Genomic DNA, 25818 nt, shown 5'->3' with positions numbered 1-25818 from the left:
AGTATGGGCGCTATCATTTATTAATCACATCGTGTCAGTTGGAGTGCGTGTTCACGTCACCTGCCTCTGTCAAACAGGCCTAACGATGCCGTCTCACATTCCAGGTTATATCTCTGTTTAACATAGATTTTTTTATTATTATTTTATCAGTGCAATCATCTTGATATCATCGTAATAAATTAGAACATAATTAAAAAGTGTATTTCTTTCAGCAATGTTAGTTAAAAAGTAAAACTCATGGCTTCATTACACACAAAGTGATATGAATCATGTGGGGTTTTTTTCTTTTGGTTGATTTTGATGATTACTTACAGCTAATAAAAACCCAAACTTCACTTTAGAAAACGTCAATAATGTTCTAATGAATAGGATTGCAATACATTTGACTATTAAAATAATATAAAAAAATCAATAGAAATATTAACATGCTGAACAATATGTACTGTGCACGGTAAACTGAAGTACCGCCTCATTAAATACTAAAAGCAGCCAGTAATAATAACGAGCAATTTTCAGGAATTTTGATCCTTTGATACAAGCTATTAATGGTTGATAACTTGTATTGCTAATAGTAGTTAGCGAGCAAGTGTTATAAGCTAATTGCTAATAACAATTAGCCAAAAACACAGTTTCTTTTTATTTTGGGGCCAGAACACGGCTCAGTTGGGTCTTATATTATTCCCAGATCTGTGTTTTAATTTCAGACATATAATGAAGCACCGCATCAGTAGCCACCGTTACTTAATCGAGGTTCACTTAATTTTAGTAAATAAAACCTAAATGTTTGTATTTACCTTGAAAATAATCACCATCAAAATATCTTGAGCGCCAATAAAGTTGGCCCAAGTGCCACTAGTGCTAACGGTACAACATGGATGAGATCAAACTACACCAGTATACAGAGTCAGCTGCGTTTGTGTCCCTACAAAACAGCAATGCAAGCTAAAATACTAAACTAAGAGTTGTTTTTAGTCTCCGAGTTATCCTTGACTACAATTTAGTGCAGCATCTGCGACACACTTGTAAAGCCAAATTCACAACATGCCCCCCTGGAACATCCAGAGCGGCCCACAATGCGACCACTGCCTGCAATTCATCAGATGGGATCGTCAGGGGGCCCACTAACCCAGTGTGCTGATAAATTCTGAAGGAGACCTGAAGGTGTAGCTCTGATGTCAGGTTTGACCCAGACAGAGTGTGTTTTTCTTCCCCCCCCCCTCTCTCTTTCTTGCTCTCTCAATCAGTCTTCAAGGAGAATGCAGAATGGGGGTGAAGGTGGGATTTCTACGGCTTCACATCCCTGCAGCCAGCTTACAGAGAGATCACAGACACACGAGCGCGCTCTCAGACCAAGACGGCGGCTGGGGGCGTCGGCATGTGATCTTCAGTTTTAAAACACCCCGGCACCGAATTTGGGTCAGAACGGAACAAGTGATGACTCCAACTGTTTCACGGAAACCCACACGATCAGGGGGTGAGGAGAGGGAAAAGCTATCAGACACCCCCCTACCCCCCCCACACAGATACATCAAAAGGTAGATCTTTTATTCTAAGCATCAAAGCATATTATTCCACTATGATCAAAGCTGCAGCAGCCGTGTAGCTCAGAGCTTTGGGAAATAAAAAAAAAAGAAGAAAAAATTGAAATTTGGCTCTCCACCCGCTCTGCTTTCTGCCACCCTTTGCGGTGACTTGCTGGATTCTGGCAATATTCATCAAAACTGCATGTCCCTGTCAGCTTTCCCCAGTATTTACAATCCAACGTCCATTTCATTTCTTTCTTTTTTTTTAACGTAAAACATAGGGGATTGGCTGGGATAAGAAAATACAAGAGAAACTAATGAAACTGATGCAATGTTAAATATAAAACTACTCTATGTAATGCATTAATAATTGTGGGAGCAGTGGCAGCAAATTCAATTTCCTTTCTCTTCAAAGACTCTCTCAGCAGCACTTCACGTTTCTCCACGCCGGCTCTCACATTTCTTTTCACCGTTTAGTGTTCGCACACCTTCGCTATAATAAGGGAGGAACTAAGCCCAGCCTGCTCAGATGCTTGTTCTTTAGCTTTCAGTCACCGTCAGTGACAGAAACCGAGGCATGACGGTTGGATGTTTGATGCCAAAATGCTCCCAGGGAGTTGAACCAGATTGTTTCCCAAAACAGTTTTGACTGATGATCTGACTGAGAGGATTTCACGCTGTTCCAAGCTGCACAAAAGCCCAAACTGTGAGTAACCCAAAGTGGCTGAGAACAATCTTCACATACAAACACAGCTAGCCTCGGAGAAAAACGTGACAAACATTTGAGAATTTCATGAAAGGGAAATTCTCAAATGTTTCCTCCTAGATGTCCATCAGAAGAAGAGAGTAGAATCCATTCAATTCTCTTCAGGGTTTAGCAGATTAACTTTTGTTATGTGTACTGGTACATAGTACAGCCCCACTATTTATAAAGTGACATCTGCGCAGTACGGTGGCCCAGAAAAGTCAACAAAACGCAAAAGCCACAACGGAACTAATGCCAACGCTGGAGTTATGACAAACCTGTTCGCATAATGCCTGTTTTAGCATAACTAATCAGAAGTTTAATTTATGATGATAACAAGATATTATCATCATTATAGTAATGTGGGGAAGTCATAAGAAAAAGCGAAATTTGTCTTTGTTTTAAGGAAGGAAAAAGATCTAGAAGCCTTCTAACTTACACTGAAACAGAACTTATTTTAAACCTGTTAGCATTTTAGGATATCACTGCAGTACGTTGATTTTGAGATGGAAATCTATTGCTACGAATTATGATGGCAGCATTGGGACAACAGTCCTTCACCGAGAAATCCTCTCATTTCAGCACCTGTTTCCTAAAGGCTAAAGGTCAGCTAACAGCTGAGAGGTTGAGGCAGTGACACCGTTCCAATGACCGCCCACTTTGTGTTCGTCCCACTAACTTTGTTTTCACATTTCTAGTATCGGAAAATGCTGTTTTGTTGTATTCCTGCAGGTCATCCTAGTTTCACCTCCAAACTCCCATCCAAATGGTAACATCGCAGACACCATTGTTTGTCGTTGCAGCAGTGGAAAGACCAATCTCAATAGAATGGGACTCTCTCATGTGATGCTGTTTGGATTTTTTTTTAAAGAAAGAACTTTGGTGTGGCTACATTAATCCTGTAAACAAATGGAGGCACTCTGATGTTTAACTCCAAACTCTGCAGAGATCTTCTGTAAAACAGTCCAGGATTATTAGGCAGCTAATTTGAGATTAGCAATCTGGTTTTGGACCATCCTTTGAAATTATTTTTAATATTGCACAGGCACATGCTAATCTGTAAAACGTGTCAAAAGAGTAAAAAAACGATGTAAATAACTTATCTAAGGAAATCCATTGGAGAAAATATTACAAGATATATTAGGAAAGGAAAATACATCAGTCTTTAAATATTTAAAAAGACAAAATATAACAGTTAAGATAATGCTATTGAATAAATCTTATCTTTCTTATTTTTATGACACATTAATTCATTTATTGCATTATTGATTTATTTCTTATTTTTTCCTTACTTTTGGCAGTGTTGGTCTTCCACAGAACTGTGGCAACATAGATTCACTTCATACACATCAAGCTAGTGACAAAATCAGACGCTGATTCCTGATGCTTCATAAACGTAGAATAAGCCTGTAAACTCCCATTCAGACAGTCTGTATAATAAACTTCTTGATTAAGTGGGACAAAATACAAAAGCAAGATAACTCCACTGCTGACACACAGCCTGGAGTCTGTGTTTGCTGTAGCCGTAAAGCTGCTTTGATGCCACAACAAAGGACCCAGCAGGATGGGATATTAACATATTTCTGTTTTCGAGTAAGAGTTAAAATTCACGGTGGAACATCTCCTGAACAGAATGAATGCAGAAAAAAAACAAAACATGTCATCTAAATTTCATTTTATTTAACTTGGGCAACACAACACCGACATCTGGGGCATCACAAATATTGTTTTTCCTTTCAATTTTCCGTTTATTTGACAAACCAACATTTGGCCAACGCCAGTCAAATGCTTTCAATTTTGTTAGGCTGTCAGACATCGTCTTTTATTCAGTTTTGATGACATTTAAATGTTGTTTTAGGTCTGATTTTATTCCCTGTAAATGAAAAACATATATAGTGGTGTAACAGAGGAACCTTTGCACTGCTTCATTCAGATCTCTGAAGATAAACATGCAGAATGACTTATAGCAGCAACCTGGAGAAATTCTCTTCTGAATAGCTAAACCAGTCCAATGATTTTTCAGAGGAATGTTCTGTTCTGTGAGGGTTCACTGAACTTAGTGAACATTAGTTTGTGCAGAGTTGTATTAATGTTCCACCATCACGATTCTTTTGATGAAACCTAATGACCTACGACTATTAGTATGTGTTTAAATTGCTCATGCAAAGAAGTTTATGGTTCTTTTTTTTGTTTACTTATTATTATTAATCATATTATTCTAACATACCTATATTTTTTTCTCATATTATTTTTCTTTTTATTTTCACCAAGTTATTTTATTATCATTTTTGTACAGCACTTTGGTGAAGTTGTAAACTTGTTCTTAAAGTGCTAAATAAATAAATTTGACATTGACATTTTTATTTGCGCAGATCCTGCAGAGTACATTTTGTCAAAAGATCTTTATACCAAAAGAACAATTTAAAATTAGTTTAGCTCTTTGAAACCATTACTGGCCTTGAGGTCAGTAACTGGTCCTCAACTCTTCAACAATATTAGTCATTTCCTTAACAATGCCTAAAAGCAACACACCATGGTGGCAAAAGACAAGCTTCAAAACATCTACACCTAGAACATTCTGTTAAACACCTAAAAGTGATGGAATCTGGTCAGTGGCTTATTTCCACAGTCCCACTGTACATGGGTTCCTCCCACAGTCCAAGAACAAGACTACTAGGTTAATTGAATACCCATTAGGTTTGAGTGTGCGTGTGCATGGTTGTGTATCTTTGCTGTAGTTTATTTTTGGCAAATCTGGCAAATTTTGCTCCAAGATGTGCACTGTGCTCACAATAAAAAATCAAAATCAAAGTCACTGCTGGTTATCCCTTTCAGATCTCATGATAAACACACACCAGCCCTATAGGAGCTCCCCTGTCTTTCACATTTCACAAGTTGATCTGGTGAGACCATAGGAGTAAATCCCACAACTGGGATCATAGAGTCGATGCTACATTGTGTATAGCAACGGCAAAATTACGTAAATAAAATATATAAGTGATATATTACTGTTGAAATTTGCAATAACTCCATCGACGGTGATCAACATACATTTCTTGACTCTTTTCTATGTTTAACATGACACATTGTGTCCAACTGACCATATGGTGTCAATATCTGTGGATGGACGATCCTTGGACGATAGCATCCCACCAAATATTGCATCCATGTAATCCTGCAGATGACTGTAATTCAGCAGCTCTAATGACTCACAAAAGACTTGTGTGGTTCTTGGAATTTTATTTTATTCATCAATTATTTCCTGTTATTAGTGAAGTAATTTGTCACTTCGTCTTCTTCATTTAGTCGGGAAAATGGAGAACTTTAAACCTTTTGTGTCTTGGAAATTAGACTTCAAAAATTTTTGATTTGATTTTTTTTAAACTCACCGGTAGAAGCTCAAAAATGTAAACGGCTATTTTGCTATTAATCTGAGCTCATTTTCATCCCGCTCATCCTGCTGTTTAATGCCGCTGTGGGAATACACCATACTCAGCTAAGACCATATTAACGTCAAAGACAACACTCTCAAGATCTGTTTGCACTAATTCTATTCCTGTAATTAAATGCCATGTCCATTGCAGTGTGGAACAACACAAGTACAAAACATATTTCACAGGAACATAAAATATGTTCCTGTGAAGGTTTAGGGGTTTATGGGGTTAGGGTTAGCCAATTATTGCAGATTTGAATCTTAATTAAGTTCTAGCTCATTCATCTGAACTACTAGCTTCTTCTACCAGATGTACTTTAAATATGAGTTGTATCTGGATAATTCTGTTCATGTTTGACCTTCTTCATGAATGCTTAAGTTTTGGCACTCTTTGTACTCCCAAAAAGTTTCCCCAGGTACAGAAGAAAATGTTTGAATTAGCATTTTTTTCCAGATGTCATCAGAACTAAAGTTTTGTAAAGCTATGCTTATCCATTTGGTAACTTCCAAATGTACTAAAGAGAAAGAAATATAGCCAAGGACGTGTGCAAAATTAACATCCAAAGCTGCTGAAAGTTACTGTCTGCTGTATAAAGTTGAATTCATTTTGCAGATGGATCTGGCCGTTGTTTCAATGAGAATTTCCTCTAATTATAATTGCTGTATTTATTCCAAATGGTCTAAATGAACAAAAGGTGTGAGTTGAGATCCGGTTATCTCTGAATCTGCTGATGATGCTTACAGCTAAAGGCTGGATGGAACTTGCTGGAACTTCAGATGAGTCTCTGCAGACCCGAAGTTCCTTAATGAACGAGTGCAACGCACTGCGAATTCGAAGCGGCCCTTTGTTATTTCTCCAAGTCCTTAAAACCTTCAAAACACCAGAGTGTTTGAGCAGAAAACCTTCACAGAGGCAGAAACAGCTGACAGAGAGCAACACTGTTGACAACGCAGGCATGAAGCTGGCAGTCCTTTCAGAGACGGCCCGGATCGCTCCTGGTATTGCTCAGCACACGGCTTGCAGTTAATGATTGTGGATGTCGAGTGGAACATATTTCCCCCTGGAACAAATGGATCCTGTCATTAAGTGGAGGGTTCTTCCGTCATCCCGCATGCGGGCCAGCTCCACTTCCCTACTGTTTGCTAATTGCTGCTTACCTTGAACTTCAGCAAACGTGGCAAGTTGTCAGACCGTAAACGACAGTCTCTCACCAGCATGTAAAGCCGGGCCATAAATGTGATTACTGCACCCTGGTTCGTCATTGACCATGGTACCGAGGATATCCTTGTGCCCCCACTCCCCCACCCAAACTCTACAGTCTTTGTTGTTCGGTTATGTGTAGTAATTTTCCGCATCCCAGAATGCCAGATCTCTTCAGAGGAAAATAAGTAGCAGATTGACTGGTGTAATAAAAAGCAGTCACAATGGCTGTTCTTTGCTAGACCCTGTGAGGTCTAACAAATGTCGCCGAGACGCGGGGCAGAAATATTTCACACATGTAAATCTAGCTCTGTAATGTGGAATAAAGCACCTGAAAATTTGTGCTTCTTATTTACTTCTTTGGAGTTATCAGGACTGCAGACACTAGGCAGAGTGTGTGTAAACCTCAGCTGCCCTCTGAATCTCCCTCTCGAGTTCAGACTGCTAATTTTGGCTCAGTCGTTTCACCTCTAACTAATTGAACGGCGGCCAATCAAACCAACCAATCAGGAGAGACGTTGTTCAGCCATGTGAAGATTCCCACAGGAAATGACCAGATCTGCTAATCACGTGACATTGTTGCACATGAAGGTCTGAAAACAATGAGCAATTTTTTTTTTGTTTTTGTCATAAATCAGTTTGCTTGCAAATAAATACAAGTACTGTCCCTTTGATTGCTACTTGATTAGGCTTCTTTAATTTCTAAAAAAAAAGATGTAAAACAAAATCATAACATTTGCCATATTTAGAGCCAAAGAAGAAGAAACTAAGGTTTTTTATTTTACAAATCTGGGAGCAAGAAGAGGTTCAACTAACACCTAAATAATTTCTCAGAACAACTCCAGCTTGCTTTAGCTAAATAGTAAATTAAGCAGAAGTTTCCATTGCAAATGTATGCAAATATCCCACTAATGTTGAAAAAATACAATTTTGCATTTGCAGTGTTTCCATTAAATAAGAAAAGCTGATCATTTACTAACATGACACCACGATTCTACCGACTACTTCCTGTTGTCTTCCTTTTTTTGATAAGCAGGTATTTTTCAAAAACCAATTAAAATCACATAAGTTTGTTGACGCGATGTCATTAAAAGACATTTCGCACTATCGTCCTACAACCACTTCCTGTCGACTTCTTCTTTGTGGTTTTCTCCAGTGGAAACATCCAGTTGCTGATCTTCACTTGTGTGTCGCGGAAAAAGTGATTCCATTGGAGTTTCCGAAAATAAACCAATTTAAAAAAAAAAAAAAGCTACCTCATCCTAGCAACAAAACTTCTTATCAAAATTGAACATTTTTTGAAATTGGAGTGGTTCCACTGAGCAAATTTATTGTCAAAATGTCAAATTGCATGATCAAATAGTCAATAGAAATGCTAGTGTTAGCATAACCGAAGGTGAGAAACCAGAAGTAAAATTACTTGTGTTCTTGAGGAAATAAGTGGCCTTTTCTGATGCTGAAATGCTTTTATAAACCACAGTTTGTGAAAACATCTAACGAAACGTTTTGCAAAATATCCCTCGTTGTGTACAAGCTTCATGCTTCCTCACCTGGGTGACACTGTCCCTCATGGTGGGCGAGCGCCCTTTGCGGGTGGTGGTTGTAGCCATTGTGGTCGTCGTCTCCATGATGGTGGTGGACATATCAGCCAGTGGGGTGGTGGAGGTGGTGTCGGTAGTGAGCACCGAGGGCACGTCGCCCACCAGCCTCAGGTTGCCCTGGGTCTGGACGCTGGGGTCGCCCTCAGCCGCCAGTTTGAACACCTGCAGGCCGTTGTAGTACAGGCCCGACATCTGGCCCTGGAAGTGGCGCCCCTTCTCTCCACCACCAACTTTAATGAACGCCTGGCTGTTGAAGATGGTGAGCTGGCGACCTGATGATGCCAGAAAAGCCGGAGCCGTGACAGAGAGAGCGAGAGAGGCAGTAGAGATAAGACAGAGAAGAGAAGAGAAGAGAGAGGCCATAAGAAAGCAATGAGGGGAGGGGGGGAAGATAAAAGAAAGGATAGAATTCAGCTCATATTTTAGCTAGAATTTGAAACACAGTAATGCACAGACATTGTGGAACAGAGGAGACTTAGAAACATGGAGGGGGATTTCCTGGGTAACACTTTAGGGAGATTGGGCCCTGGCTTGCAAGAGTTGGTGCCATTACGGTCCAGAGAAGGCAGCCCCGAATCTGGCAGTCAAATAGATTGCGGGGATTGTCACGGATTGACCCCGGGACGGGTGGTTCACAGCAAAACGCATCTGATTTGCCCCCAGATGGAATATATTAGAACAGTACTGGCTCTGTGTCATTGACCTCCAATGCACCTGAGCTGCACAATGATAAAGTACCTCTACCAGCAGGAAAAATGTCACCTCACCGCCATCCGAAAGAGGGAAAATGAGATCCTCATCGGTAGAAAATGTTTAATTCATCAGGGGCTGTTCTTCTCCGCGGTCATTACCATTTATCTGGATGGATAGATGAATGAAGGGAGGATGGGGTCAAGCATTTAGCCAGGGCCCAATACTAATGTGTTCCCGGGATGCGTGGCGAACGGGGAGGGGAGTGTGACAAGTGGAGCTTTCCCCCCCCAGAGGACGACAGCAGAAGGTTCACAAATAGGATTTCATTTGGGCATGCAACGCGGTCGTGGTTGGTGGGGGGGTTTCCCATGATGCCACCCGGACCGTCTCCAATGTCCTTATGAGTCATATGGTTCAGATGGATATGTTTGTAAAGATGTGGGATGGAAATGGGAGTTATGAGGTAATTACTCAAAGGAGAAGGATGAGAGAAGCCAAAGAGCTTTTTTATGGATTAATCAATGGTTGTAAGGAAAGAGGGAGTATGTCTGTTTATGAAAGGAATATGCCACTAATGTGAGCAGTTCAGAGGGAGTTATTGACTCAGGCTATGGGCCTCTGAAATTACAGAGCGATGTGGAGCCTGAATGGAGTTGACGCTGTTATGCAGAAGTATTCATATGCCTTAATCTGTTTTGAACTTTGTCAACATATGCCAATGTTTCTCAGTTTTGGTCTTCAGGAATCACTGGCCTGCATGTTGTAGATGCATCTCTGTTCTAAAACACCTGATTCATGGGATTGGATGACCTCCTCTGCATGACAGAAGCTTGTTCATCACCCACTTATTCAAATCAGAATAGAAACACCTAAAAGATGAAGGCCAGTGGAGTCTGAGGACAGAAATTGAGAAATACTGATAATATTCTAATTGAATTTCATGTGATAGACCAACACAAAGTAGAGCACTGTTGTGAAGTGGAAGGAAAACATGGAAAACATGTATTTTTTATAGAACGAAATCCAACATAGTGTGGTATGAATTTGTATTTAACTCCTCTGGGTAAATACGATTCTCCCATCTGAGCTCTTGATTTCTGTAGCTCCTCCAGAGCTACTGTGGCCCTCTCAAATACTTTTCTAAAGAATTTTCTCCTTGCCAGGCCTGCTAGTTAGTCTGTATCAGTGGTGTCCAAAGGTTTTTGCCCCTTTGGCCAAAAGTACCAAATTTAAACTACTGGTGGGCTACAGAATTCAGGAAATGAAAACATGCAGAAATTAATTTATCAATGTGTATTTTGGGTTATTATTTTATTTGCTCAATATTTAGCAAAAGTTTTGTGAAATCTACGAATCCTTAAAGATCCAAAACATAAAGAAGGCTTTGTTTGGACTACTGCCTTATTAAATTGAAATTGTAACTTAATTTACTCAAGAGTCTTCAGAATAACAACTCAAACAAACAATTTCCAAAAATGTTGAGGTCAACCGTTGTTTCCTGTTTTGTTGGCCAAATCTTTTACTGCTCTCGACTTGTGGCCGATCAAAATTATTTCAAGGGCCACAAATGGCCCCCAGGTAAAAACTGCACTGTATTCCCACTGGGATTGTATCACACACAAGTGGACTCTGCTCACCCTTCTGCTGTTCTCTGAAGCCAGTTGGGTTTTCTTTTTTTTCTTTTTTTTTTTAGGGGGGTGAATATGAAGCATGCCACACTTTTTTGTTATTATTATTAATAAGAAAAAAATCTTCCACTTTACCGGGATCCCCTACTTAGTGTCGCTCCATCACATAAAACCCCACTGAGGTTTGTGGTTCTGTGGTGACAATGTAAAGAAAAGTTCAAGCCGTAGAAACATTAACGCTCATACGTGGTGAACCTGTAGAGTAACCTTTCAATGTTTCTGTTCTCAGCGTAATAATCCAAGTGTATCAGGGCAGTATTCTAGTCATCAGCATGGAGGAACTATCTCATTTGTTTTCAATTAAGAGCTCAGAGGGTATTTCATCACTCTAATTATGATTTACTGTACTCTCCTCTATGAGTGCTCTTGGTCTGACATTCACGCAGCACCCAGGTGGGTGGAACTATCAGACAGATAACGCACATCTGTATGTTTACGCGTGGGTGTTACGGCACGCGTGTGTGTGCGTGAGCTTTCTACCAGCATTCTAGGAAAGAGAAGTCTTTTCCACTGAGACGGGGCCATTACACACGCCATCCCATTATCACATCATTAGGTCGGTCGCAGAGCCACCGGGGCCCCGGTTCTTGTCCCCCAACTCTTTAATGAAGACACTTAATGTCTGGCATATGCACCGCTGACACAGTGGTGGAATCTTACTCGATTATCTCGAGTTTGTTGTGGGAGGGATGTTGGAATGACTGGCAGGAGAAAACAAAATGTATGGACAAACTGTTGAAAGTGAGGAAAACATGGGAGAAAAAAAACACCCAGGTGTATGTAGCTAATTTTAAAGAGGGGAATACACACACATTACACCTCATGTTCACACACATACAAACACACACACGACCACAGATCAGCCCAGAGAGTCTCGCTTTTTCAAGCAATCTGAGTTTTCATGTTGGAGAACTCAAAAACTTAAGTCTCTTTAATCCTGGATGCTGCAAAACAAAGAGATGAAGTTCCCCTTTGAAGTGAAAAATATGTAAAATCTAAGAATATCTCAGTAATGAGGAACCGTATTGTGCACCGCATGGCAGATGTTTGATTCAATTCAATTCAGTTTTTTTTTTGTTAGCACCAATTCACAACAAATAGGAGGAAACTTGAGAAAACTTTACAAAAAATATAATTTCAGTACAGTCAAACACACGTTTCAATTGATCGTAGTTATCTAAAGAAACGGAGCAGATTGAATCAAGTCTTGAATGAGTTGCACGTAGTGACAGTAGACAATCGCTTGTTGACTTTGCAAGAATCCCTCATACATGGATGCATGTTTCAACAGTGGGGGAGGGGGAAATAATCCTCCAGCAGGACCAGAACCTGGCGCAATCCGGGCCACCTGGCACAACCAACTGGGGGTTTGAGAAGGCAGAGCTGATACACAAACTAAAAACAGATGAACTGTTCATGATAGTGAAAAAGTCAATAGAAAAATGGGGAGAACGAAGTTTAGTGACCCATTAATTTTTATGCCAGATTGGATTCAGAATATTTGGGTTCAGAATTCATGGAAAACTCAAAATTATTTACGGAAAATCAATTCATTCCAATTCTACTTTACACACCATCAACCTAACCTTCGAAAAGCAGTCAATCCAGATGCACCATTTTTCTTTTCCGCTGGTTGGTTGTGTCCACAAGAGCACAAATAAGGAAAAGACTGTAGATATTACACTGTAAAATGTAAAAGTAAAGTGTACTCAAAAAGAAAAGTGACCTGAACTCATTCCAGCTTACTCTGTTGACTATACTAACTTAAACTTAGCAAAGACAACTTTCTACTGAGGCAAGTAATCAAACTCATCAGCAGCAAGTAACACGAACTTGGAGTTATGAGTGAGCAAAACGCATCTGCATAACCAGCAAAAAAATCGTCATCATTCGGCAGCTCTCGTTGAACGCACATGCGCATTGGACACTGACGAGTGACGACGTGTTTGAAAGAAACGCCAAACTGTCAACAATACGGCGGTTGCTGCAGCTACGTTTGGTCACGGTAAGTCCCACTGTTTTTTAGCAAACTTATATTCGTTATCTCGGCCATATAATTCATCCGTAAGTCCAGGTTTTGAGGTTAACTTTATGTGTAATGATTTAGCGATGCCTGGGACTAACGTTAGTCGAAAATATCATGTTTATTTAGTAGCAACAAGATGGAGCGGCAGAGCAAAAAAGCTCTCCGGGGCGCAAAACAAAAAAAGGAAAAGGGATAAGGATAAAGATGTTGGCGGGTTAAAAAAGCCGCTGTACTGTTATAGAAGGTTTATGATGAGTAGACTGCCATAGGTGGGGCAGCTGTAAACTGTAGGAGAAGCAGCCATGATGAAGAAGTGTAGGGTCACCAGATTTGGGTTTCTGAAAAGGAGGACACTTCTTTTTTTGTTGGCGGGGGGTAGAATCATGGACACACATGCGCCAACGGGGGGGGGGGTAGAACCAGCGGTAGCACAAGAATCGGTAGCACATGTGTGTACATAAAGTGCCGATTTCTTGCCATACAAAGAAACCTGGAATGGAGTAGTGGAACGGAGTGGCAATGTAATCACAATGCACTGTAAGCTATGTAATGTGTTTTGAGGCAATTGACCAAAATCCCGGACGATTTTTAAATTCCCCCCGGACATTTTTTTAAGTCTGAAAAGTAGGACATGTCCGGGAAAAAGAGGACGTCTGGTCACCCTAAAGAAGTGTTATGTTGATATGTAATTGTGGTGTTGCTTCTATTGTTGTTAGGACTGCGAAGACCCAGACGTGTCTCACACCCCCATTGGGATCCTGACCATCATTCCTGAGGACAGGCAGGCCTCCACTGACTCACTGCACCTCCAGTCTTCAAGTACTGCCATCATTTTGGAAGGAAGTCTTGTCATGAATGATCTTGGGAATCTTCCACATGCCATGTGTTTGCTCTTTGGACTTATTTATTCTCTGAATTTGGAGTACCCTCAACAACTGAAGTACACCTTTGACTTCATCCAAAGGGTGCTTCTCTCACTTGGACATAAATCCTAAAACAAATACAATCACTCAAAAATCTTCTGATGCAATGAGTGAATGTGATGTGACATTATGGATCAACGTTGATACCTTTACCCTTATTGGAAAAGTGATTTTTATTTCTTGTTTGATTTTTTTTTTTGTTGGAGAGAGCATCATTGCACTTGCAGACTACTAAATGGTTTTATGTTAATGAGGAGAAACATTACTTCACTTCACTACTTCACTATTTACTTTATCAATGTTATGATAAATGTTGGGCTCTAGTATTGAGAATTGAGTTTTTGTTTCACACCAGTCAACAAAGACATTTAAGCAGGGATTCTCAAAGTTTTAAAGACTGAGGGCCATTTGAAGGATTCAATATTAGTTTGAGGGCTACCCTATAAAAAAAGTTGTCATTTTTTTCCCTAAAAAAGTCTTTGGAAAACTTTGTTTCCAGGTTAGTGTGTATGTAACCACACTTGAGAACCTTGTATTTAAGGTAAACTTGTTTAATTATTAAACATTTTTTTTCCATTCAAACTGTTGTCTGTTGGCTCTTCGTTCCAATAACTTAACACTTTTGGTTCATCTTACTTGAACATATCAAGGCAATCGGTTTCCTGATATTTTGCAAGCAATGTGAACTCTTAAAAATGTAAGCATAACTTATTTTTATGAGTACTGCTTAATTGACATAACTCACAATTTGAAGTAGTCATAATTGACATTTTATAGTCAACTTTACTAATGATTTTGAGTTAACGGCACTCAAGTTTACTGCCATTGCATGAGTTGTCTAAATGAATATTTTACAGTTAACCCAATTAATGATTTTGAGTTAACGGTACTCAGGTTTACTGCCTTTATCTGAGTGGTCTAAACATAGTTATTTTTAGCTACTTTACTTGAAGATTTTGAGGCAATCGGTTTCCTAACTTTTTTTAAGTAAAGTGAACTTATTACTTTTTACAGTGTAGCTTCTGCGCTGGTGCTAAGAGAGTTTCCACTGTGTGCAGTAAACAGATTAAGGTATATTTGGTGTGTGTTTTTACATGTTTGACCAGGCGTGTGAAGCTGTTAGTGTATTTAAAAGTGTTGTAATGGTGCATCCAAAAACCTTTGTAATTCAGAGCAATGTTTTCATTCACTTTAGCATTCTTGCTGAATTGATATTAAACCTCAGATATTGGTATCGGTATGGAAAATGAAAAATGTGGATTTGTGCATCCCGAGTATCAATTCTGGTTAAGATATATTTGCAATTGAACTATTAAAACAGGTAGTTATAAGCGTTTTTTTTTTAAAGATAATCTCAAGTGTTTGTGGATTCTGAGTTATTTCCAGGTGGTTGTGGTTCCTAACCTTCAAGCCAATTCCGGGTCTCCACCGTGCCGATGTCCTCGCCAGGTCAGACACTGATGATAACAACAAAAGGTGCCCTCCGGATGAGAATCAGGGAAATCATTGTTTGTTTTCTGGTCAGGATGAGACCCTAACAGGCCCTGATGAAGTTATTGTTTCAGGGCGTGCCAGGTCAAATCAAAAGTGGCGTGTGGCTTTAGAGCCAATTTTGGTGGCAGGGATGAGTCTGCTGCGGCGGAATGGAGGGACGGGCCGTCTGCATGACAAGCAATCGGCGCTCCTAACATGACGGAGCTGGATGTGACACTGCCGCAGAGAACAGGCCGTGCGCGCTCCGACGTAATGACTTATGAAATATGCCAGCGACGGTTTGTCTTTTCAAGCAGTGTGTGTTTGCTAAGATTTGTATTTACATATGCCTCCTTTATATGTGTGTGTGTGTGTGTTTTGTAGCTGTGTATTAGGACTCGCTCATTAATGCGCAGTCCATTGGACCTGTTCAGCAGCCTCTGTCCTTGGGGCTCTTGAGGTGATAGGCATTTAATGGGCAGCGGCTCACGGACAGGACCCGGTTGAGTGAGGTGAGGTTATGGCGCCGGCCAGCTTCTAACTATTCCAGACATTCAGAGCAACACATGGAGCCTTAATTAACCGCAGTGCAGACACAAGGAGGGTCAGGATTTAGCAATAAGCCACTGCAGATGCTGAACTCAGAAAGCAGCTCTTTATTTAAACTCTGCATTCAATACAGCTGACAAAAACGGGACCTGCATTTTTTTTGTACAATCTTAAACGGAATCACCCTCCTCACGTATTCTGACTCACTATGCCTTTAGTGCTCGCAGTTCAGGCCGTCTAGCTGTACCGTAGAAGCTAATATCTACAGACTTCAGTGAGTTGAATTCATGAATTCCATTTGTTAATACCAAAACACAGCTGGTCCATTCTGACATGCTACCTTTGCGAGCTAACATGCAAAATGGTGACAAGCAACAGTTGGTAACTTCTTTTGTTAGCCTCTGTCTAAGCTACGCCCCAAAGACGGCGTTTCCTAGTGTGTCATTTCTCCTAAGCAGAGCTCTCCTTTGCATTTCCTAGCATGTAATTTCCTGTAGATTTAGCTTAGCAACTAGCTAAAAGAGATAGAAGGAAAACATAATTTATTTATTCTCAACACTGCACAGAGAAAAAGTGGAAAAAGTTGCGTAGAGATTCAACTAAATCTAAAGCAAAGCGCTAGATTTGTAAGGCAGGAAAGCAACATCTTAGTCAGCAAACTGCATGGAAGCGTTAGGAAAAAGAAGTGACTATTTCCAAATATTTTCATGTACATGAGTCTGATTAAATTTTAGAAACCATACTTATTACACTGCAGAATAAGTATGGGCGATATGGACTTAAAGCTTTATCAAAAAACTTTTTGCCGTTATTGTGATAATGATAAAAGTTAAGTATGTGGCTGTGACCGCATTACACAGCAATCATAACCCGCAAATACTGTGTTTGAAAAACATACCATGTCTAATAGGACACCAATGAAATGAAAATGTGTGATTTTTTTATCACTTAACTGTAAACATTAACTGCATTTAAATATATTTTCAATTTATTGATGCTTATCGATACAACATTATTCAACCAACAGTGGAGAAAAACATTAAAACCAACAGACCTGATCATTTGGACAGTTTTGGGAGTTTTAATCAATATTATTTGGAGTTTAGAGTCATAACAACGAATCAACATTCTTTTCATGATGAGCAATTTATCGCGATAAATGATAAACGATACGATAAATGCCCGCCCCTACTGCAGAGTCTAGAGTGTAGAGTGACTTTCAGCCACACTTTAAAGTTATACCGACTTTTTTTTCCCATGACATTGATTTTAAAAAGGATCAACCATCCTGTGGTAGTAGCCTGCAGCTTCATGCCTTGGAGCAACAACCTGTTTAGCATATAGCTACACTGGTATTGGTTGAGTTATCGTTTGCAATAAAACAAACATCATAAAATGAATAAAGATAAAGTTTCTAGCCATGTTGTTATTTTGTTAGAACATACTGTAGCTTGATGTATATGTGTCCATGAAGGAGACACTTCAAGAAACTGGCTTAAAGTGGAGGCTTTTTGCCCCTTCCTTTTTTATACATCTCTTGGAAACAGAGCCGGAGGGGAACGGCCTGCTCGATTTGCTCTACTGGCCCTAAACAGATACTGACTAACATTCAGTATTAAAGCTGCACAAATTTGAATTCTCAATGAAGCATTTTGTCATATGCAAACTAAGCATACGCCCCCAAGCGCCGGATGAGTCATCAGCGTTTTCCAGGAAATGACAAACTCTAAAATGCAGCATGCATACAGAGCGACGTATTTGTCATTGTCAGGTCTTGTCCTGGTGGAGAAGTTTAAGTACACCACAAGACGTATGATCTGGAACACCAATCAGCCTCCGTGGGGAGTAAACGTTAAACATTTATGTGCAGTTTAACCTCTTCCGCTGGGTTTTCACGCCGGATTTCCCAAACAAAATGCTCCGTGCTGCTGTTGGAGAAATTCCTGGTAGCATGTGCTTTGTTTCTGCTTCAGCAGTCTGGTTGATATATTGTAGAGCAAATTCAGTAACATAGGAATTTTTGACTGGTTCTTATTAAAGCGTTATTTACCCTCATTTACTGTTCTGCATGAGTTTTTTTCTTTTTTTTAAAAAAAAATATTTTTCTGGAGCTCTTTGGCTCTCCCACTGGCTTGGTGAGATTACTTGCACTTCACAATTTTCCATCAAAGCTTCCAAGACGACTTTGAGGATATTTTTGAAGCAGAACTTTTACAGTCTTTGCCTCAAAGAGTTAATTATCTTTTCTGTTTTTTTTATTTATTTTATTTTACATTGACGAAAGAGAAATATTTTCAGCTTTTGAGGAAATTTAAACAAGCGCTGCTCTAAGTACCTGCCTAAGGTAATTGTGTTTGTGTGCTTTAAATGTAATAATACTTGCTAGTTTGGCTATAAGGAAATTACATTTCACTCCAGTACATTAATCTAAATGTTACAGTTACCTTGCAGAATGCTGCAGCAGCAGCTGCAGCAGCAGTGGTGCACTTGCATGTCAGACCACAGGAATCTTCTGTGGTTTTAAATGTTTCCCTTTTACAGGCCTGAACCTGGAGCAGAGCTAAAAATCACAGCATGTGAACATTTCCTATTATTATCCTTTACAGAATGTTAAAGGAGGAGCTTTATCATCTCAGGTAAAAGTTAATAAATTAATTTCAACCATTTCATAGGTCACATTTAAACCAATAACATTATGACCACTGACAGACGAAGTGAAAACCTTGATTATCTTGTTTCAGTCACAGTGGGAAGGATATGTTGGCATAGATACAGTAGACTCATGCCTCCTTGTGGTTCAGTCCTTGGAATGTGATCCAGAATTGCTTACAGAGAGTCTGCTGACTCACAGATTTTTCAAAGAATATTTCTAAAATATTTGAAAGATAACGCAGCTTGGGAAACTGAACTAGCTTAGCACAATGCTACTTGACATGCTATTTGCAAACCAGCCAATCCAGGAGTGCCATTTTTTATCCTTGTCACTATGAGCCCAAGAGTGGAGGAAGATAGTGAGTAGACGTTTCATGACTCTCAAACTGTGCAAAGATTTCACATGAGTTATCAGTTTAAGTATTAAAGATTGTTTTTATAAGAAATGTTAAAATGCCATTGAGACTCATTAAAATGCAGAAATAGTTCTTTAGTTCAACGCCAATAGGAAGCTGTGATCCAGATGGAAGCTTTGGTGTTGTTAGTGGCTAACAGCTAACGCGTGGTTCTCACAGTGCTAACTGTGATATAATTACCAGACAATTATATCTCGTCTGGCACTTTCTACTGAGGGACCCAATGAGTTATGTCATCCTGAATAAGAGTTTATTAGCTGATTCTGTCAACACAACAGGTTAAGAACTACTTCCAGTTTTTTTTCTCTTCAAAATAAGAGTTTGAACATTGATACAGTAAACCAGGGGTCTCAAACTTCAGTCCTCAAGGGCCGCTGTCCTGCAGTTTTTAGATGTGCCACAGGTACAAAACACTGGAATGAAATGGCTTAATTACCTCCTCCTTGTGTAGATCAGTTCTCCAGAGCCTTAATGACCTAATTATTCTGTTCAGGTGGTGCAGCAGAGGAACGTCTGACCGTTGCAGGACAGCAGCCTTTGAGGACTGGAGTTTGAGACCTGCGCAGTAAACTTAAAGCACACACCTATTGCCTTGTTTTCACAGTACAATATTTTATGGTCCGGCGAATTCAGGAGAATGTTTCCACTGCCTCAATGATCAAAACAGCGAACTGAACCCCCCTGACCCTTACCATACGGCTCAGTACAGGAATGTGACAGCTGTCCCTGCTGTCACAAAGAATTGGTAATGGTTTTCTGTTCTTCTTTAATGTTACTTTACATATATTAATTAGTGCTTAGTTTAGATTTATCTTTATCTTTGAAATTATTTTTATTAGTCTGACATTTTAAGTTAACTATTTGACGTGCACACATTTAGTTAACTTTATTTGTCAGTTCTTTGTATTTCTTGTTAAAGACAACCAATTAATTTCTTTCTTTTGAGTTATTAGTTTCCTTTGGACCTGCCCCTGGAAATTACAGATGAGCTCCAGCTGACTGAGGTCCACGGATGTCAAACTCCCTCAGCGGGCCGGTCCATCTGTTCACCAGGGGAAGGGGATATTTGGTTTATAGTTTATTTTGACCATTTATTTAATGTTTCCTCTTTTTGAAAGTTAGTTTAAATTTGATATTTATTTAATTTAAAGATTTAATAATATCCTCACCAGTATTTGTTAGGTTCTTGTGTGTTTAGTTACCCCCTTGTATGTGTTAGTGGTCTGATCAGCCACTTTTAAGTTCCCCTCATGTCTTGTTGTTAGGTCAGTTTGTGCTTGAGTTTCTTTTGTTACCACTTGAGTTACACTTTGTTATGTTGACCTCAGTTTTGGGCCCAATTTGTCATTTTTGAATTATTTTGGACATTTTTTGTAATAAATTAAGATTATTTTTGGAAATTATTTTACGTCTCCTTGGCTGGTCTATGCAAAACCCTCACAAGGAACAAGGCATTAAGTGCGCATCTAGGGCTCACAATAAGATATTAGACTTCACCAGAAGTCACTTGGTGAGCACAGAAAATACCAGACTTCACTCTGCAAATTTCACACTGAAAGTGAAATAGCGTTCTTAGACCATCAGAGGTCTTGTGGAGTCTGTTTCAGTGGGTCAGGGTTGTTTTTAGCCTGGCTGTTGCCTTTCCAGGCAATTCCACTAAATTCTCATCTCCCTTCAGTACTCTGAAAGGAATTTCTGCCATTTACTTGGATTCCTCTAGTAGAATTTCTACTAGGCCAATCAATGACCAGAAGGAGAAGTTGTAATCAATGACACACCTGTGCTGTTTTAGAATTGTAGTCTGCCTGCGGAGGAAGTGAACTAAGTTGTTCAGTCTGCGTTAGCCACGCCTACAAATATTGGATCAACATTAATCGCCATCTTGTTCGGGTCGGCACTTCTCCCTTTGCAGTGGAGGACGGTTGTTTGCAATGCAGACAATTTCCATTTAGCTTCGTAGCATTGAACTGGCGCAAAACATACGTCATGCACAAATGTTTGCAATTGAGTAAAATGTAAAACTTCAAAAGAGTCCAGAAGCAATTGTTTCTCACTAGTTGAGGGTCCAGACCCTCTGGACAAAGCAAAGCATAGAAAAAGGGGCTGGTTGTTAATCGGACTTGGTTGTTATAGCAACAAAGGGTGAATTATTTAACAGACTTAAAATATTAGGAGTGACGTATAGAATGAGCTATTCTTATTTTAAATGGTGGGAAAACACTGAAAACAGCAAGTAAAGCTGCTTCAGTTTGAAGCCAGAAAACATGAAAATTGTAAACCGAGTGATAAAGGAAAAAACTGCTTGCTTATCTGGGGCAAATGGTCGTGTTTGTTTTCTGTCACATTTTAACCCGCTCCATGAGACGTTCCGAGCTGCAACTGCTGCTCCTGTCTCCGCTGTCTAGCAAGTCTCTTGACCAAAAAGCCCGTATATTCCTTCTGCTTAAACAGGGCATGTGGGCAAAAGAGACAGGTATTGCTCGAGGCGCTATCATCTGCAATCACCACTGATCGGTGGAGCAGCTTGGGATGAGGGCGAACTTAGTGGCTGGGAAGAGCCATGGAGAAACGAGCAGCCTTCTGACTTTGATTTCCTCGCTGAGTCATTGCAGTAATGACTCCTGCATGTCACAGCAGATTGTACAGCTGGAGGAGAGGGGGTATTTTTACATTTTTAATGCACAGTGGAATGCGGCATGCAGTGCCCCTATCCATGCTAGGCAGGTAATCAATTTGAAGGCAGACAAGAACTCCCCCCCACTGTACATCTCACACAAGCCTGCCATTTTCCCTGCCGATTCTCCTCTGAAAAGAGGACTTACATTATAATATCAAAGGTTTAAATTAAATCACCCCTATTAAAAGACTATTAAATGTAATTTCCTTTTGTCGTCTGCTGGCGAACAGCTCCACGGTTACAAAGCTCGGCGCTTGAGACGGAAAGACGACACGGGGAGAAGAGGGCTGGAGCGGCGCGGAGAAAAGGGGGACATGAGATATACGATGGAGGAATGGGGAGTGACAGACAATGAATGAGGGTATAGAGGATAGAATGTCATCAAGACAAACTGCCGGAGGGAGGCCTGATGGGTTTGATAAGAAGAAACGGCACAGTTGGAGTCATGGTAAATGTATGAAACAGGAAGGAAGACACTGAAGAACTAAGTCGCCTCTACCTTCCAAACCTTATTTTTAAATGCAGCCAACTAATGACAGGGTTAACTTTGTGATAACATTCTTTCCATGACCTTATTGTGGGGCCAAAGACTCCTGCTGAGGGAGCCCTACTATTTGACTGAAGGAGGCGTCTCCATTTAAAGAAGCAAATTCACCCAATACATACAGCATAAGAGGTGTCGATACAACAATGGCCCTCTTTGTTTGATGCGCTTTAAAGCAAGGCTTGTGTGAAAAACAATTATTTCAGTAAATATTGTGCAGATAATGAATCAGATATTTTACTTCAATGAAAGATATTCTTTTAAGTGACATCATCGATTGACACAATATCAGTGGGCTGAAGTGTTGCAGGTTTGCATTGTGACTTCTGACATTTGTATGTTTTACTGTATTTTAAACATGTCAGATAAGAGGTTTGGTACAGTAAATGACAGCTGCTGCTGTTATTGGTACAGCTTCTGAAGACAACAGTGATGACAACAAAGATTCTGATGATTATGATGGTGAGGGCTGCGATGAACAGGACTTTGGAAAAAACTTTAGAAAATTGGAGTACTGTACTTCTGATTTCAGTCTTCTCTGAGTAAAGTTTTACAGTTTGAACTGTAATCTGATACAGCTAATTAAAGTGGTTTGATGTGACACTTGTGTCTTTAGTTTAAGTATTACTATAATGCTATAATACCATTGTTTTAATTGGGGGAGTACCTTACAATAATGCAATCTCTGTTGTTGAATTCCTCACAGCCGAACCTTAAGTTCATTTGAACCACCAGTTTTGCTAGTCTGTGAAGTGTTTTGAAGTTGCCACAGTTGGTACATTCCTGCCTTGCTGTGATTTTTTTTTTCTTACGTCAGGTTGGGTGGAATCTAAATGCAGAGAAGTTGTTGAAAGGTTCTATGTTTGCTGGACCCCACAGGAGTACAGCTTGGCTGAGAACGTAGCTGCTAATGAGTGCGCCTTTACCACCATAATGCAGTTTGTCCTTTTGAAAATCATTAAAAAGGTGGGCTGAGGATAAAGAGACAAGACCGAGGGGACATCTGGTCACTCTACATCCAAATGCACATTAAAAACTACAAGGTGCAGAGCTTGCAGACAGCAGACAGCTCGATTCTCGCTGAGTTACCTCCCCAGGAACAAAACGTTGCTGCTGTAGCAGGAGTAAAATCACATTTCTAGCAGCAGATTTGCATTGATGCGCCATCCTCGTTGGCCATTTTCTTTCTTAACAGAGAGAAATGGCTTGTCTCAGATGAGCTGCGGTCGGTAATTACCAGCTAAGCCGAGCCAAGCCAGAGAGTGGGTCTGGACTGGGCCACGCTTGGGTTGCTAATGCACAGATTGCCTGTCGGAGGCTACGAAATAATGGCTTCATGTCTGCAACAACCCCGCAGAATCTACTGTAGGGGCAGAGGAGAAAAGGGAAGCGCTTGCTGCTGCTAACCTGGGGGAGGCGATTACTAAATGGAGGTAAGGGAAGGCGGGGGGGACTGAAGGGGGATGTAAGGGGTGAGGTAACGGATGATCTAAGTGCGCATGAGGGAAGGTGAAAGGGACTGCAGCTGAAGAGAGATGCATCTCTCACCGTTGTCATTACCTCTCTCTCATCCACCTTCAGCTCCTGTTATCACACAGAGAGAAGGACCATCAAGTGGTTGGGAAGGCACTTCAACCTGAAATGTTTTTCTCTTTGCCGAGTTGCAGGGTGGGAGGGATGGCCCAGAATTCACCTTTGTCAACAACCCACTTGTTTGTGACGTGCCGAGCAGAAAATTGAACTGTTTGTACGTGGGGTCTGTATGGATTTTTTGCTCAAAAATCCTTCATGTGCCTGCCGAATTCTCTTTTTTTCTTCTTCTTCTTCTTGCAGCAGAATCAACACAAAGAGCTTCCCTAAGACAATAAGGGCGGTGTGAGTCAAAGAAGAGCCGAGCACAATGGGAGTGGGGGGTGAAGGTGGGACGCGAAAAAAGTCAAATATTAAGTGTTTTCAAGTTATCTGTGCAGCACAAGACTCTCTTTGGGAATTAAGTTTTCCCTCTCTTTTTTCAGTTTCTTTGTAGCAGGGCTGGTTCGTGTTGAATTCTAAATTAATTGCACTTGACAATAAAGATGTGAGGCACAGAGTAACAACACTGTGCGGGGAATGCTTTAGGAGTCAGTCTGATGCCCAGCGGTCCTTAAAGGCAACGCTCTGTGATATTCTGCAAGAATATCTGCAGGACTCTTGGGGGGATAAACTGGATTTAATCAGACTACTTATCCGTATGTTGATCTGAAACATGAAATACTGTAGAGGGAGACGCAGAAAGAGATAGTACAGTGGTTAGCTGGGGACAAGCTTCTCTCCTTTCTGTGACTGTGCTCGTTTTGGGGAGGTGTGGGGCGCCGGGTGGCATTTCACGGCAGGAGACCGTGAAATAACACAAGATTCCCTTCTTTCTTTCACGCTTACTTGCTGCCACTTCTCCACTCGTGAGCAAGCATGTATGAATTCATTTAGTTTCCCCCCAATTTCTCTGGAATGGTGCAATAATAGTGCCAAGGGATCAAATGAGAAGACAAGATAATAACTCGCCGTGAGCCAGAGCGCATCACCGGGGTTTGCCGAAAAGAGAAGAAGGCCTCCATCGGATCGGCTCGGTTGTGACCAGATGGGTCAGAATCTCTGAAATGAAGTGGGGATGATCATGAATAGCTGATCTGGACGGATGCCTGGCCTGGAGATTTGATTTGAGCTCTGGCCCCGCACCAAGGGGGAGAACTTGATTGCTTTTAATTAAGGGATGGGGGAAGTTAATATATGGCCATTAAATTCCAAACATTAAATCTGGTTCTTCAGCAACCCCTACTCCTCCCTCAGTATCGTAGTTCATCACTGAAACTGATTGGTGAGCCGTACAGGGATCCCGTCTTCACAACAACATGATGTGCAGTTAATCTTCTATAGGCAGGTTCAATGTTCTGCAAAGAAATGGTGCCAAGGTATCAAGAAGGTTTCTTCTCTTGTTTGTCTGTAGTTCTATTTGAAGATTAGCTCATAAAAAAGTAGGAGCTTTGACATAAGAGACTGGTTGCCGTGGTTTTGGACGAAGGATGTCCTTCAATGTCAAAGCAAGAAAAAGGAATTACCTGAAATATCGGGGCAAGGAAGGGGGATGGATGTAGAGAAAACTGCTAATGACGGCTCCATCGCCGGGTAAAGGGGTTGCATCTCGATAAGTTTTGTCTCAGATAGAGCTGTTAAAAACTTTTGGGACTTGGGATTTTTTCCCCTCCATTGCTTTCCTGTAATTGCTGCCGTTTTGAATTTAGTCAGCGGGCACAGAGTGGGCAGGAGATGCTCTCTCTGATCTGCCTCACACACAGTATGGGAGATTGGATAAGGGCTTCAGAATGAGATCTAGGGAGACAGCACAGCTCTCCTCTAGGACTGCGGGCTCCAATGACTTCCATTAAATCAAGGTGTGACCAAAATACTGATTTGTCAGGGCAAAAAGTGAGCGATTAGCCCTTTCATTTTGCTGCTGTCGACACAGGAGTGGAATGGTACGCCTCCTTTAACAATGGAAGTGGCGGTTGAATAGATTTTAAACAATTAATGAAGCACCACAGTGTTAAATCAGTTTATTTTCTTGTACAGACTACAGATTGCAAAACCTGGAATATGGTTTGTTGCTGTGACAATCCTTTAAGTATCTTTTTACAGAG

At 40.5% G+C, this 25818-nt stretch overlaps 1 protein-coding gene across 6 annotated transcripts in view; it reads right to left on the bottom strand.

The window, feature by feature from the left end:
• nrxn2b (neurexin 2b) overlaps nucleotides 1–25818 on the bottom strand; it is a 746427-nt gene that overhangs the window by 20385 nt on the left and 700224 nt on the right. For all 6 annotated transcript variants that reach the window (XM_044097998.1, XM_044097997.1, XM_044097999.1 and 3 more), the window contains one exon: nucleotides 8453–8775. In XM_044097998.1, coding sequence (XP_043953933.1) covers nucleotides 8453–8775 — 323 coding nt within the window. The remainder of the gene's footprint in view (nucleotides 1–8452; nucleotides 8776–25818) is intronic.

This window comes from Gambusia affinis, linkage group LG18 (assembly GCF_019740435.1).
Source record: "Gambusia affinis linkage group LG18, SWU_Gaff_1.0, whole genome shotgun sequence".
Lineage (NCBI taxonomy): Eukaryota > Metazoa > Chordata > Actinopteri > Cyprinodontiformes > Poeciliidae > Gambusia > Gambusia affinis.
This window is presented reverse-complemented; position numbering and strand designations above follow the sequence as displayed.